Source organism: Thermobia domestica, chromosome 16 (genome assembly GCF_964235325.1).
Source record: "Thermobia domestica chromosome 16, izTheDome1.hap1.1, whole genome shotgun sequence".
Classification (NCBI taxonomy): domain Eukaryota; kingdom Metazoa; phylum Arthropoda; class Insecta; order Zygentoma; family Lepismatidae; genus Thermobia; species Thermobia domestica.
Window position 1 is genome coordinate 71,256,278 of NC_137469.1, and position 17,426 is coordinate 71,273,703.

The 17,426-nt window shown below is 39.2% G+C and overlaps 1 protein-coding gene across 1 annotated transcript in view; it reads right to left on the reverse strand.

The window, feature by feature from the left end:
- LOC145673146 (myb-related protein A-like) overlaps positions 1-17,221 on the reverse strand; it is a 114,331-nt gene extending 97,110 nt beyond the window's left edge. Inside the window, exon 1 of the mRNA XM_081742569.1 lies at positions 16,973-17,221. Within this exon, the coding sequence (XP_081598695.1) occupies positions 16,973-16,995 (23 nt within the window). The 5' untranslated portion in view covers positions 16,996-17,221. The remainder of the gene's footprint in view (positions 1-16,972) is intronic.
- Between the last annotated feature and the right edge of the window lie 205 nt (positions 17,222-17,426).

Below are 17,426 nucleotides of genomic sequence, written 5' to 3' on the forward strand. Positions count from 1 at the left end.
AAGTTTAGTTTCACTAGACTTACGTATTTTCTCACACAATTACCCCGAATTTTCCTCATGTTGGAACCAGTGTCCACATATATCTAATGGGAAGTCTATTGTTAAGTTTTAATTTCCTTGCACAATGTTCAAAAATTCATTTTAAACGATTCAGCCGAATTCTCATAAAAAGAATATATAACTTTATATATATACAGGGTGAGTCAAAATAAGTGTTACAAGCCAATATCTCGCGAACTATACATCATATAAGAAAAATATTAAGAGAGAATGTACAATACAGAGGGGCCTAAGAAATGAGTCAAACATTAGATTTCCCCCGCCCCCATTTTGGGGGGAGGGGGGTGAACGTGAAATTTTCAAATGGGAACATAGGTCGAGTGATACCTCGTTCGAAAGAGCTTGAAAAATTGAACAATTTTTGTCGGAAACAATTTTTGATATGGGGCACCGTTTTCAAGATGGGCCCCAAAAATGGTCCTGTATCCGATAAAATTTCCAGTACTTATAAATAAGTGTTACAAGCCAATATCTCGCGAACTATACATCATATACGAAAAATATTAAGAGACAATGTACAATATAGAGGGGCCTAAGAAATGAGTCAAATACTAGGTTTCCCCCGCCCCCCATTTTGGGAGGAGGGGGTGAACGTGAAATTTTTCAAATGGGAACATATTGTAGGTCGAGTGATACCTCGTTCGAAAGAGCTTGAAAAATTGAACAATTTTTGTAGGAAACAATTTTTGAAAATGGGCACCGTTTTCAAGATAGACCCCAAAATTGGTCTTGTAAGAGATAAAATTTCCAGTACTTATAAATCGAAAACGGCTAAGTAGAAAAACATGAAACAAAAAATGAAAAAGGTAAACGCCATAGGCAACGTGGAATGGTGTTGTCGTGGTGCCCCAGGACCCCATCATGGGGCCCCGGGAAACAATTTTAAAATTTCAAATCTGAATATAGGTCGAGTGATACCTTGTTTGATAGATTATGGAAAACCAAACAGCTTAGAAAAAAAAATGTTTTGATTTCGGGCAAGCCTGTTACAAAATGGCCGCCGGAAATGGTTCCACATTCAGATAGAATGTGCAGTGTTCAAACTGAGTGTTACAAGTCAATATCACGCGAATTATTGCATCAAATAAAAAGTGTTAATAGTCCATGTACAATACAAACAGGGCTAAAAATATGTCGAACACGAGATTCCATCATCATACTGTAAGTGAATAACAAGTAAAATTTTCGGAGGCAAAATCGACCTATAACGTAATAATAATAATAATAATAATAATAAGAAGAAGAAGAAGAAGAATACGCAAAATAATAATAAAACTAGTAATAATAATAATAATATGAATGAAAATAATAAGACAATGAATAATACTAATACGTATGCGCAAAAAGACGTCGTTCCTCAATCACTACAATCCTATGAGAAAGGGATAGGAAGGTACCTATTAGGCCCTACTTGTAGGCAACATCTCAGCATGTGCCCAGTTAGAGTAAGGAAAGCCCGTCAATGTCATTGCCTGGGGAATGGAACCGATGGCCTTCGGAACATAGTACAACGATAACGTTGTATATTGCATTAACAATCTGTACCATCTTATAAAAAAAAAAGGATCAGAGGCGAATTATTTGAGCCGTTTTATACAAAGAAAAGAAAGTTGCAAAGAAATATCTTTAGATTATTTTTGATCGTCAACTATTAATGTAATCGCTATGGAAACGTAATAAATGTAAGTGTAAGTGTGCAGACGTAGAAAGAACGGGATATAAACTTTGGTGATAAGTTTTCCGTATAAGTAAACGAACACTATCGTATTGATATTATTAGTTTGGGTAGCGTTTGAATAGAGCAATGGCGGTGTTTGATCATTGTGTAGATATGTTGCTGGTGTTGGGGGAATGTAGAAGAAACTATCGTAGCGCGGCACGAATGTATGCAATGCGCTATCCCCAACGCCAACAAACATCTCACATGGCATTTCTGCGATTGGAGAGACGTTTGCGGCAACATGGTAGTCTTGTCCGGGGACGAGGTAGGGGTCGTTACCGCTCTGCAACCAATGAAGAACGTGCAACAGGAATATTGGCAGCAGTGCACGTAGACCCACATGTTACCACGAGATATCTCGCTCAGGCCAGTGGAGTTAGCCAAAGATCTGTAGTGCGTATTTTGCACGAGTACATGTTTCATCCGTATCATATCATCTTACATCAGGAACTATCTGGCAATGATTTTCATGCCAGATTGCAATTTTGTCTATGGTTGGAAGGTATGGAAAACAGATAGCGCAACTTCATATCCACCATCTTGTTTAACGATGAAGCTACATTTACAAACACAGGACACGTAAATCGACATAATATGCATTATTGGGCTAGGGAAAATCCACTATGGCAGAGAGAAGTTGCTCATCAGCATCGGTGGTCTCTTAATGTATGGTGTGGCATCCTTGGTAACCATATCATTGGGCCATATTTTTTTGATGGACGTCTTACTGGTGATACCTATGCCGCATTTATCAGTGATGTACTATACCCGGAGTTGTTAGAGAATATTCCTTTCGCTGAACGTATAAGAATGTGGTATCAACATGATGGTGCTCCAGCACACAACGCACGTCAGGTCAGAGCCTTATTGGACCACCGTATGGCGAATAAATGGATTGGGCGTCGAGGTCCTATTCACTGGCCTCCACGATCTCCTGACCTAACCCCACTTGATTTTTTCCTCTGGGGTTATGTTAAGGATCGGGTAATGTCCAACGTACCAACAACTACTGATGATATGAAGGCGCGTATCCAAGGTGTGTGTGCATCTATCACTCCAGAGATGCTACATGATGTACGAACATCCCTATGCCGCCGCTTACGGAGGTGTGTGGAGCAGGATGGAGGACATATCGAGCATCATTTGTAACATGGTAAGTGTTGAAATTATTTGCTTTACAGTGATTGAAATTACAATTTTTAACATCGCACATACCCGTAGAATTACTAAACGTTATCCTACTACTTTACAGGATATTAGGTTGTGGTAATGCTGTTGTGACAGGCTTGTCTGAAATCAAAACAACTTTTGTAGTAAGCTGTTTGGTATTTCACGATCTATCAAAGAGGTATCACTCGCCCTATGTTGCGATTTGAAAATTCCATGTACACCCCTCCATACAAAAGCGGGACGAGGGAACTTCTTTAACACAAATTTCAGGCTTTCTGTATTGTACATTGACTCTTAACACTTTTCTTATTTGATGCGTAGTTCGTTGCGTTGATATTGGCGTATAATACTCAAATTGAACACTGCACTTTCTATCTGAATGTGAAACCATTTTTGGCGGCCATTTTGAAACAGGCTTGCCCAAAATGAAAACAAATTTCGTACGAAGATGTTTGGCTTTCCACGATCTATCAAACAAGGTATCACTCAACCTACAGGTATATTCCCATTAATAATTTTGAAATTGGTCCCGGAGCCCCATTATTAGGGCCCTGCGGACACCACGACAACATCATTCCACATTGCCTATGATGTTTCCGTTTTTTATTTTTTGTTTAATCGTTTCCTACTCATACGTTTCCGATTTATAAGTACTGGAAATTTTATCGGATACCGGACCATTTTTGGGGCCCATCTTGAAAACGGTGCCCCATATCAAAAATTGTTTCCTACAAAAATTGTTCAATTTTTTTCAAGCTCTTTCGAACGAGGTATCACTCGACCTATGTTCCCATTTGAAAATTTCACGTTCACCCCCCTCCCCCCAAAATGGGGGGCGGGGGAAACCTAGTGTTTGCTCATTTCTTAGGCCCCTCTATATTGTACATTCTCTCTTAATATTTTTCTTATATGATGTATAGTTCGCGAGATATTGGCTTGTAACACTTATTTTGACTCACCCTGTATATATTCATATAACGTGACATATAACTTAAAGTCAGTTTTAATATTTGTAGACATTTGATACTGCCCCAGAAATATATACAAAGCATACGCTGTACTATAGGTAAATATCGTACGCCTCCTATTCAGGACAGGGCAATAAAACCCACGGGGGCGGAGAAGTAAGGCCATTATGGATGTAGTTAAAAAAAAAAATCTGTCCGTCTTTACCCATTAAGTTAGCGCATACACCTACTTTATACTGTGGACGAATTCCCAAGCCATATGGGAACGAGTGTAGAACGAGAAATACACGCAGCCCCCACTGGAAAATGAGCCCGGGAAGTCCAGTTGGGAGGTAGCACTTGTAGCATGTCTGCAATCGCGAAAGCTAATAGAAGAGTGATTCAGAAAGTAATGTCTCCAAGCTCACTACTTGGCCAATAGTATTGTAAATATTATGAATTGTTTATCATTAATGCAATGATGTTTACGCTACAGAATGTCACTCGTTTCACATTCCTATTTCTTCTCGTTCCAGAGTAATGGAGCAATCTATGACATCCAGTGGTGATGTCCGGTTGAAACAGCGGGCTGTCATTGAATTTCTGACTGCGGAAGGTTGTGCGTTCAGGAACATTCATCGCCGGCAACGGGTCGTGGATACACCATTACTAGCCGGAAACGAAGCGTCAGTCGATGGGCTACCGCCACTCTTAAAAAAAAAAAAAAAAAAAAAAAAAAAAAAAAAAAAAATCTGTCCCATCTGCTGGCAAAATGTTGGCATTCTCTCTATCCTGCCTATAGTCCGGATCTTGCGCCCTGCGACTTTTGGCTTTTCCCCAAACTTAAGGATCACCTTAAGGGCTAATACTACAGTTGTGACGCAGAGGTGGAAGCAGCAGTTCGGCAATGGTGTCACCAGCACCCACCACAATTCTTTGCCGACGGCATGAAAAACTTCGTTTCGTGTTGGCGCAAGTGTGTTGCCCGTAATGAGGACTATATTGAAAAATGATGACACCATTTGTAGCTGACACTGCAAGCTTTCCACTGATAGCTGTATCGGTGCTGTCAAAAACAAATAAAGGTATCACTTTGGGCGCATTACTTTCTGAATCACTCTCGTATTTATCTTAAAATTTTTACCACTGTCTTGATTCACATTCCTCGAATCTTAAGTTGGGAGAAGTTTTACATCTTCAGGGCGTGACAATTTTAATGACTGATTCAATGACTGCTCCTGAGAGAAGTCAAATGGGTAAAAATTAAAATTTTATCACTACAACATAAGCAAAGGAAGCTATATACAAGAATTAATACACTAGGTAAGTTTTCTTCCCTTAGTTTCTAGCGATAAAATTTATTGTTTTTTACCGATGTTACTTCCCTCAAGAGCGACCAATGGACTATAATCAATTACAATCTGAGCACCTTAACATTCAACTATTGTAAAGTTGGTATGAAGAGTTCTCTAAGTGAAACTTCGTATTCACAATAACTTTCAATTATGCAAGTTCATTGTGACTCTGTACTGAACTCTTCAAATTCCCCTATTTTTCAGGTCTACGGTAATCGTAATATTTTACAAACGGAAGCATCTCAGACTAGATATTTCAATTCATGTCTCAAGCTCAACTAGCTCAATAAGGAACTGACGTTCAACTCATCAAGTAAGGAGCTCAATCATCATATTCGCCTTTAGGTCATCATAGAAACAATGAAACTAATATTCAATGCGTCCAAGCAAATATACTACATTCAATTTCAGTGAACATTGTACACTTCTAATCGTTCCCCGTTCAACTGCTTCGCGATTCCCTGACCAGAAATTTACAAATAACCACGCGTGTTATTAAGTTAACAAGAATGTTTCTCCACTAGATAATAGATTTTTCTAATCTGATTTAATAGACCTCCTGAAGGTATAACTTTGCCAAAGCTGTAGCTGCTAGATTCTATATTATTGCCATTTAACGAAGAAAAAAAAAAATCCGAAGACGACACACACGCGATCAATCGATATATATCACCGAGCGCCCATTGAATTACATTACTACCCCGACTGGTAGTATTGAACAGAAAGAACACACTCGAGGCTACATGTTGGCAGACAGCACATTGTTATAATAGGAGGTAGGCAGGATTTTAATAGGGCATGATTGTAGGTACCCATGCAATACGTGCGTCAGTAACCCAGACAGTAATACTTGTCGGGTGCGCCCTATGTAGTGAAGGTGTCCACAAGGAATGGGAAGAAAATGGGGTAACAGTCTCCGACGGAACTACAGAGGCGTACGAAGTTCAAAACGTGGGGTGAGCGTCGCGTTAAACAGCTCGTGACAGCCAAACGAACCATCTTTATCCGGAAATTACATGACCAATACTATGGTGGGTGCACAATACTCATATCCCACGCAACTATACGGTATATATTGGCACGCATGCAATTCCAAAAGCAGGTGACACACCCGTCGCCCACTCCTTACGACTCGTCTTCGACGACTCCGTCGCGCTCGGTCACAGGAACACGCTAATTAGATCAAGGATGATTGGAAAAGAATGTGTTGGTCCGATAAATCATTGTGCTATTCCTCTCGGGCAGGAGTGTGCATGTGGCGCCAACAACACGAGGCTGTGGATCCCACGTGCATGATGCGTACCGTACAGTAGAGACCTGCACGGGCCGAATTTTTCGGCCCGAGCCCGGCCCGATAAGTTTTTTTAAAAATCTTAGCCCAAGCCCGGCCCGATAAATTTTAAAAGTTTTTGGTCCGACCCCGGCCCGATAATTTTTTAAAAAAAAATAGCTCGAGCCCCAATCTTTCTCAAAATTTAGTACTAAATTTGACCTAACCCTCAGAAACATTTTCTAAACTCTGGTTCACAACCTGACGCTTGCCTCCCGAATGGTACCATTGCCTCCTAGAACTTTGCCTGCCATCGAGAGAACAAAAACTCCATTCCCTGTAACAAAAATCTGACTTAATTGATTTTTAGCATAAAGTGAAGATGGCAATATTGTTTAGCGACAGACAAAACATTCCCACCCCTTCTTGTTACATTTTGAGTTCAGTGAAGGTCAAGGTCAGAGCTCAATTTACCATGCAATGCCTGCAATCCTCTATAGTGAAAGTGGAGTCGTTAAGCAACACAAACTGTAAATAGCTATTGCATTCTTTGTAACATTTTTCAGGGACACACTTCTTCAACGTTTGGCTTTATGCCAATTATCGTTTAACGAAAGTCAATAATTATTAAAGAATTGCAATTGGTTGGCCCCAGCCGGCCCGACCTGAAGAGAAATCAGTGTCGGCCAGCCCAAGCCCGGCCCGGCCCAAAGAAATAGCAGAGTCGGCCCGCCCAAGCCTGGCCCGTGCAGGTCTCTACCGTACAGTCTGGTGGGATAGCTGTATGGTTTGGGGATGCTTCTGTTGGCATGGACTGGGACCGTTGGTGTGTATGGACCACAGCGAGACTTCTGCTGTGTTCCTGCAGATGTTAGAGAATCACGTACACCATACAATGCAACATTTCTACCACACGAAGACAGCATTTTCTAGGACGACAATGCACGGTGCCACCAAGCCAGGACTCTACTAGCCTGGTTTAAAGAACATTACTCGAAGCTGCAGCGTATGAATTGGCCCCTTAAGTCACCAGATCTTAATCCTAAAGAACATTTGTGGGATGTTGTGGAACGAGCTCTTCGCACTATGACTTGCACCAATATCTATGGGTTCACTGTGGGATGCCATCAGGAATATATGGTGTAAGATCCCTGTGGAAACATATCAGCAACTACCAGAATCCAAGCCACGCTGTGTCCAGGCCGTCCTCTGAGTGAATGGTCGACCAACAAAGTATTAGGTCGCAACTCATTGAGCACTTAAAGTTTTATGTCAGTATAAAAGCTTATGCGCAGTTATTGAGTTCTTTTTAACCTAAAAATTGATGTACAACAAACCACACCGCTTATTAAGGTCAATACCAGTAGCGTAGCGTTAACTTTTGCAAAGGGGAGACAGCACAGGCGCACCCACGACGGGGGGGGGGGGGGGGGGAAGCCGGGTTCCGACATCCCCAAAACTTCTTAAGTCAATATACTTTTATTAATTTTCTTAATAAAAATATGCTTGTTTAGTAGAGAAATTATTGATGTAGAATGAAAATTTGATCTTACATATCATCTGTACTATTTCTCTTATAAAAACAATGTAGTTTCATATTTTAGCGACTGAGTGAGAGTAAGCGACAGAATTATTATAGTGCTAGAAGAAACCTTGAATATAATCAACGCCTATGACCCACAAGTTGAGTGTAATGAAGACAAAACAAGAATTTTGGATGGAACTAGACAGTGCTTTGCAGAATTGTTCATTACATGTGAAGCTTGTCCTAGCAGATCTAAATGGGCATGTAGGACGATTAAGATCACGATATGAATGAATACATGGAGGATATAGATTGGAAAACAGAAAAAAAAGGTGAGCAGCGCGCAAAATTTCAGTCAGGCGTACTCGCTAATCCAAAAACGATAGTCGCCAGTATCTCCCACGTACAAATACGAGAGGTCCTCCACACACACGGTCTTTGGTTTGATAAAGAAGAAATACATTAGGGCATAACATTTCAAAACCAGACGATTACATTAAGGATAATCCATTCTGAATTGGACTATTCATACACATGTTAAAAAATATTTATTGACTGACTGACTGGCTGAAAAGAGAAAGCAGTTAGGTAACCAGTGATAACGGTACCTCATGCAAATATCAACTTTTAAAAATATTTTATGTATTTACTTATTTTGTTATTTATTTATCATTGACATCGTGACGTCATTGGTTAATCTATTCTAAGCACTGGGCTGTCCCCCCAGCTGTTCTAGCTTCAAGCCGCGGGGAAAAAGACCTCTCGCGTTGAGGCGCCAGGAGGCAAACCACTTCGACTGAGGGTGGAAAGAAGAGCGAATTACAACTTTGTGAAGACTTCACATTCCGTGTTTTCTCTCACTCAGTAACAATTATTTTTGTGCGTAACAGAAGCTGCGCAGCAATGTGATTTAGGCAGAAACCATTCCTACTGAATACTAGTCGCCAGCTCTAAATTTTTAGTCCCCAATGGCGACTTGAAATTTTGCACCCTGAAGGTGAGGACATATTACAAGTGGCTGAAGCATATGATTGACTATCCTGAACACCTTTTACAAGAAGAAACCCTTACTGCATACAAGAGTGGCACTGCAAGGCCTCAGATTGACTTCATCTTATGGAGGAGACGAAACCCACATGATGCAAAGGACTATAAGGTAATACCAGGTGAGAGTCTAACGGAGCAATACCATCTTGTAGTAGCCGATATATTCAAAGAGAAAGTAGGAAGACGACGACAAAATGCTCCTGTTTGAGCAAAGTGGTGGAAACTAGATAGGACAAGTGCTGAAGATTCGAAAGAAAATTACCACATATCAAGCACTGCAAATAACGGAAGAAGTGGAACAGAGTTTCAGTAGCACTCAGGGAAACAACAACAAAAGTTGTGTGAAAAAAAAGGAAGAGGCCTCACTGATAAGGAAACATGGTGATGGAATAAAGAAGTTCAAGGACCAGTGAAGGAACGATACAAAAAATGGAAGAACTCTGGCAATCAATCACCCCCAGGGATTACAAGGAAGCGAAGAAAAACGTCAAGAAGGCAGTTAGTGTAGCAACAAGCTTTCGAAGGTAAGAGGAAAGCAAAAGAGATATTTCGCATGTGCATTGGTTCATCGACGCAAATAACGAGGTTCTGATAACTAGGAAGATAAATAAGAGATGGAAGAAGCATTTCCAAAAACTTCTCAATGAAGAAAACCGAGAGAAACTCGCAAAATCTATTCACGAACCAGGGACTGGTTCGTACTGCGACCATGTTAGAGGTAGAAAATGTCATGAAAAAGACGAAAAGTGGTAAAGCTCCACGACCGGACAATCTTCCTATCGAAGCATGAAAACGTTTAGGTAAAGAAGGCGTGCAGTGGTTTGTTCCACTTTTTAATACATTATAAACGGGAAATATGCCAAGAGAATGAAGAAGCAGCTACATATTCCCGGTTTCTAAAAACAAAGGAGCTATTCAACAATGTGGTAACTACAGAGAAACAGAACTTACCAGCCATGCAATGAAGCTCTGGGAGAGAGTGAGGGAAGAGATTTTTTTTTTATTTCATGCCCGAACGATTGATAACGGATGCAATATTTGTACTTAGGATGCTAATGGAAAGTACAGAGAATACCAGAAAGATCTTCATATTGTTCTTATTGACCTAAAGAAAGCGTATGATAGTGCGCCACGAGATTTCATTTGGTGGGTAGTGAAGTAGTGTTCCGAACACGCATATCTGTATAATTCAAGATATGTATAATGGATGTAGGAGGAGTGAAGAGCGCGTAAAGGATAACAGAAGAGTTCACAGTTAAAGTGGGACTTCATCAGGGATCTAGTATACACCCATATCTTTTTGCCATTGTGACGAACGAACTTGCATAGGATATCCAAGAGTTAGCACCTTGGAACATGCTATTTGCGGATGACATCGTGCTCAATATTTCTTTCAGAAAAATGCTCTGGGAGGCACATTACAGGTACAATTCTATTTTATTATAATATTATAGACGTATTGTTTTGGTCTCATCTGGGGGGTTCAGTGCTCCCTCAAAAACATGCCTCGAAGAAACATTGATTGTGCTGGTGACTGAGACCAAGGTAGCACTGTAAGAGAAATTAGATGCCTGGAGAGGAGCATTGGAGGGCAAAGGGCTTAGAATTAGTAAAACAAAGACAGAACTTTTACTGTCCTATCAGGAAAAAAAAAAAAATGGAGAATAGAGGAATACGACTGGAGGAAGAAGTGGTAACAACGAGGAAATTCAAGTACATGGGATCAATACTGCAGGAAAAGAAAATGTAAACAGCAGAATTAGCAGCAGTTGGACAAAACAGAGAGAAATGGCACGAGTATTGCGTGACCGTAAGGTACGAATACTTTTAAAGGAAAAGTTTTAGAAAACAGTAGTAAGACCATATTATACGGAGCGGAATAATGGACAACAGAGAGGAATAGAAGTTGCATGTTGCGGAGACGAAGATGTTATGGTGGATGTGTGGAGTGACGCAGAACTAAATTAAGAATGAAGTGATCTAGGGAACAGTGAAGTTGAGACCAGTAGTAGAAAAACTGCAAGAAAGTATACTGAGATGGTTTGGGAATGTAAGAAAATCTTTGGAATACGTAGCTCCCCGAATGGATGCTACATAACTGAATGGGAAACGAGCCCAAGGGTGGCCAAAGAAAAATTGGAGGAATTGTGTTAAGAACGATGTGGTGCAAAGTGGTGTCACAGCGGATATGACAAGATAAAAACAGGTGGAGGACAGCGGTCCGAAAAGCCAATCCCAGCTAACAGCGCAAAAAGACTAAATCACTGGAGGTATAATTTAATTCTTACTCAGAGTGACCCTGTCGGTATCTGACACAAACACAAGCTTTATTAGTTGGATTAGACTTTAGCGTCCCCTTCAACAGCGAGGCTATATGAAACGTGTACCTGGAGGACGTGGAGTTTACTGTGGAATATGAGCCACATGTGCTCCCACCGGGAATCAAGCCTGAGTCTCCAGCGACGAAGGAGCGTATGCAAACCATATAGCCATGGGGGAGCTGTAACACAAGCTTCAGATTTCACTTACAGTGCATAGTAACCGTTCGTTGGCCATAGGTGCTTTCCGGCCGATGTCTTCTGCAATTGAGATGCACCATTGAATTATATAATAATAATTTGCGTACCAAAGTAGTGCAATATTATTACCAGCTTTGTTCATAATTAAACCACAGTTCTTACTCAATAGTTATTTTGAGTTTGTACGGTATTTAATTTAACACCTCTTCGTTACAACATTCGTAATATTGATAATTAAGTACGTAGTTTATTTCTATGAGTAGCGTGCGGTACCTTGACTCGCTATTCACCTCCCCAGGTTGGGAACTACTACTCAAGAGAGTCCCAGTGGTTCACTGGTTGAGCACTAACCTCAGGTGTGAGGAGTCCCTCGTTCGATCTCATCATGTAAGTTTGCGGTGGAGAACATCGTGTCAGTGATGAAAAATTTTCCAAAAAATTTTGAACCGGAAAATTTTCCGATTCATAAGAACATACTCCACTTATTTCTACATAGATATTTAATCGTAAAATTTATTGGTGATAAATATTGTCTGAAATAAGTTTAATGAAATAAAAGTCTAACGAATCTTTATTTCTGCAAAAATGTTTCAAAAAATTCAATGTCTTCTTCCCCCAGAATTCATCTTGATCTCACAAAATCATATTTCATCAGTCTAACACACGTAAGACGAAGTTTTCTCATAGCTTTACCACTTTTCTGGATTTTCATACTTGCAACATATACAGGGTGTTTCAAAACAACACTGACAACGTTTGGGAGGTGATGCCTGACACCAAAATAAGACAAAAAGTATAGACCATCCTGAGTGTACAAATGCTTCGAATGTTGTAACGAAGAGGTGTTAAATTAAATACCGTACAAACTCAAAATTACTATTGAGTAAGAACTGTGGTTTAATTATGAACAAAGCTGGTAATAATACTGCACTACAATGGTACGCAAATTATTATTATACAACTCAATGGTGCATCTCAATCGCAGAAGAGATCGGCCTGAAAGCACCTATGGCCAACGAACGGAAAGCAAGGTGTGAAGAATGTCGAGTTTACGAGGTGGACGTCAGTAAACAACGCTTGGGATCACTGCTCTTGACTACTATCAAATACTAAATTGATTGTAATACGTGAAGAAATTCTTCCTTTTTCTCTAAACAGACAAAAAACCCGGACGAAAATATTTTCCTTCGGAAAAACAAAAATCAAAATTCCTCAATTCGATTCCTTCAACGGGAATAACTATAGCGTAGAATAAAACGAAGTGTTAATATTGAAGAAGAAAAAACTTTTCCTTCGGGAAAATAAAATTGAAGAGTGTGCTGCAAAAAGGATGTAGCTCCATCATGGTGTGCTTCTGAGTTATTAAAAGCGATCTTGTTAAATAAAATCATTTGGTCCAAGAAAGATGTAGCTCCGTGAGTTAATTCCTGTGTTCCAAGCTATTAATTACGACGTTTTTAAACTACTTCAAAAATTTCAAATTTTCAGAATGTTTTCTCTCTTTTCTGGAAAATTCATAAAATTGAAGCTACCTCTTTTGCAGCAAACCCTTCAACTGATAATCTCTCAGGATTAATTTAAGCCCACCCTATCTGGCTGAGAGATGGATTTAAAATTCTTACATGCGAAGTGGTGCATCACTTCTTTCTCCGTTATATAGTCACTCAGAATTATGAGAACTACATTTAAGAACGTTCTTGGGTTTCTAACTGTTAAGAAGTTTTAATGAAAATTCTTACCTACAGAATATTTCATTTACTAATCCTCCTTTCATGTTTCAACGATGTATATGAGCACAAATTTTCACACAACAATCAATTAGGGATTACATACTAATATGTCTTTTAATAGAAGTTATACTTACTACTTAATGCGTAGCTTCAATCATGCTGAACAACCTATTGTCTAATCTATTATAAGCAGAATCGTAGCAAATATTTAATTAATAAATAATTTTAAAAAATCCACTAGACATACTGAATTAGTGCAGCAAGGCAATCTCAATATGCTATGAACCTCTTATGAACGTGCCAGTAAACGAACATCTACAAACAACATGCAAATAACCTAAACAGTGGGATTATCAACAAAAACTTCCGAGTTTAGGGTCGATGAGATCAGTTAGTACTATTCTCGTCTTAGTAATTCTTCAGTTGTTGCTCCCGTTAAAAATAATTAGTACTTATATGGTATATAAATTAAAAATTTGACACTTTCTTTGGAACTGGGAGTAAATTAATACAGTATTTAGTTTTTCACTTTCTGTAAGTATTTCCCATTCAATACTACTGGGAAAGTAAACTGAATTTGGGACTAGTTTTAATTCTTCCATCCGAAGTTAAGGTAGTTTACTTCAGAAAAAAATAAAATTTAAGAAAAAGAATACCTTACTTTCGCTATCAGAGAATACAATGTAAACATGCATCAGTTCAACATGAGTAGTTGTACGTGGGATCATTTGTATAAGTATTTGATTTTGACGATCTTTGCTAATCTTTTGAGACAGAACTGATTATTAACAAAACAATTCTGCTTATTTCGTCTAATATATATATTTCTACTATTTACAGAATTCACGTAACTTACGTGTCTCTCATGCCACACGGAAGGAAGACAAACGTGCAGTTTTAAAACTGCCGTCTACGCTTTAAAATTATTTTACATTTCTTTATTGGTTTACATAATAGCTTAATTCATTCTAGAAATATTTGCTTGGCGCCTGTCCACACAATTGCGCAAAGACTGATAATATACCTACAAACAAAAACATTATCTATTCTCATTCATGGCACAGAAAAAATGATGGGTCCGCGCAAGGTGCGTCTCGAAAGAGCAGGCGCGAAGCGACGGTGGGTATGGGTATGATAAGATTTTCAAATTGAAGTCATCAGTCCTTTAAAAATTTAACATTTACTATTCCTCACCCGTGTTCGTTTTCCGAAATATCGGAGAACCTCATCTGTAAGCTCATTTTCAGAAATTAATGTTTTCGTCATATCTATTACACCCGACAGGTATTTCAGGCCCGGGATAATTAGCAAACCAACGCATGGAGAAAATTTATATACCTGAACTCAATTTGATGTCCTAGTTATGTACTGCTACTTGTTCCCATGCATGAGCAGTTTGTTTATAATAATAAATAACGTGCTGTTCTACTGTAGATCCGTATACGGTACTTAAATTCATTGCATTCTGTCCTTCTTGATCACAAACACCACTCCTAGTAGGCCTACCTTAAATTTTCTCATTAATAGCGAGAAGTTATATTACTGCGTGCAGATTCACCTTAAGAGGGTTAATTGTTATGGGTATACATACGCGTTCTGAGATATGCCATTAAAACGACTGTACGAAAAGTACTAAACAATCTCTCCTAGGTGGCCGCTAAAAAGCATGAATGCTATATAACCCGAGCCAGGGCAGGAGCCCAGCATGAGTGTCAGCGCATGGGTACGCGCGAGCAAAAGTAATGGAAAAAAATTAATATTGGTTAGGTTAGGTACGGCTAGAGTAGCTTTGGTTAATTTTATGTCGCCCCTCTTTCTGTAAGCCGCACTCGAAACTGTATGTTTGGAAGATGCCTACAGAATAATGGAAAGTTCTGATAGTGTATTAAACATCGTTGTAATAAGGGATTCAGCATGCAATCCGATCGTGCATGACAAAGTTGCAGCTCACCGACGATAGAGCAATCACCTCTGGTGCGTCGGGTCCCTGGCTCGTTCCCAGCTTCTGCCAAATAGGCTTGTAGTGAACAGTGTACGTAAGTTTTCTCGGGGACATCTCATTTTCATTCACCATTTCGTTCATTATCACCGTCTTTCCTACCCATAGTGCATAATCTTGGGACGCTGAACTTAAAACAAAGAACCTTGCAACAAGCGGCTAACAAACTTAGCGAGGAGAACAACATTAGTGGAAATTATTATCTTATACAGCCCCCTTTCATGCGTATTTGCTTATTTTAACCGTAAAATGACACTGTTTAAGGCAAGTCCCTCATAAAATGGCAAGTTTAGTTAAAATAAGTGTGTTCATATGAAAGAGGATTGTGTAAGATTTTTCACAATGGAAAAAAAAAAAAAAAACAGTATTTCATGTTTAGAAGCGGGAGACTATTACAAGGGCTATACTAGGATTAAAATGAGTGTATATCACAGATGACTGCGTAACACATTAATTTCCACCAGCGTACGAACAGTAGGCCTTATACTTTATGTTTAGAAGTACACAGTTTTAAGTGTGAAACCATTATACGTTCTTTAACCTACGCGATTTTATGGTTTCCTTTCATCATCCTCGTTCTCAGCATATTCTCCGTCACTGACGCGTCTGCTCCCTGCGAACAATCTCCCGCGCGACCCCCCTGCCAACTCGAATAGACAGCATTTTAGTAACCACCTAGTACAAGTTCGTCTGCTTTTGCACTAACTTTTACGGTATATGTCCGATCGCATATGAGGAAACCCTCGTAGAGTGAACCTGCACTCATAAATGCAACTACTACCTAAGAAATCTTCTAGGACAGTGTGAGTGAATTTAGTGATGAAATAATTGCACATACTACGATAGTACGTAGTAATTTCCAGTGTACATCAGTTTGCACGCTCATCAACCTGTGCGCAATTAGTTGGGCATGTACAGAGTAATAACAGTCCAGAAATCCCTAAGAGAATCATTTCAAGAAAAATGATATGCTTTTTTAATTTGACAGACTAGTCTTAATCTGCACTACAGCTTCGAATAGCATCATGCATTACACTATGCCTTTGTACGTCATAAAATGTACGGTATTCCGTAATAGGAAAGTACAAGGGCGTATTTCGTATCCATTTCTTTGGGGGGGGGGGGAGAAATATATTGCCCTCAGTATATATTGACAATTGTTTGCAACTAATCACAAACCATCTATAATTTTATATAGATCATGTGACTATTGCTCTTACCACCGACGTGTTCAGTTGCGCAAAGCATGACACGTTGTTATCCACACCGGCGCTAACTCTATAATTTGTTACCTATCAGTCATGTATTTAATATATCAAAATACATACAACTATGCTTATTCATGCTGTTGGTGCAAACGACAGAAAAATAAATGAACGTAAAGAATGTTAAAAATTCAAGAATGTAGCTGTGCTGTTGAATTCAAGAAAGTATCAACGCCTAATTATTCACAAGTTACAACAAAACCAACGAAAGAAACACGTTCAGAGAACAGCTATAATAGAAAACGTAAACCAAAATTGTAAGTCAATCCCACTACTGTTGTCTAACTAGCTCAGCAAAACTTAGTTACTTAAGCTGCAACATTACAAGTATCTTTACATTATGGATGTATTTCAATTCCACTTACCTTAAATTTCCATGTTTATACATTATTTTTAATCCATCATTACCTCTCGCCACAAATAAAAGTAGATTATTGTATTGTTTCTTCACTTGACTTGTAAAAACACAAAAGAAAACTTTTAGCAAAAGTTGACGTCTCAAGAATCACCTTCAGCACACCCTGCTGTGTATTCAAGATGGCGATCGTATTTACGCGCCAGATCTGTACATCCCTCAGGAAGAGAGCAAGCCATTGGCTACGTAGCGAAAGAGGAGAGGACTTCACTCCAATTGGTCTCCGCGTCGAGCAGCTGTCGAAGGATTGTTTTTGAAGAACATATGATTGCCTCCCTCGATGTTGTGATGTGCAGGCAGTACAGGCAATCTTTTATTTCTGCTTCGAACATATTGATATTCTGCATTCTGTCTTTTGTGATTACCTCTTCTTAAAAATAAGTTATTTTAATAAGCAACTGTTA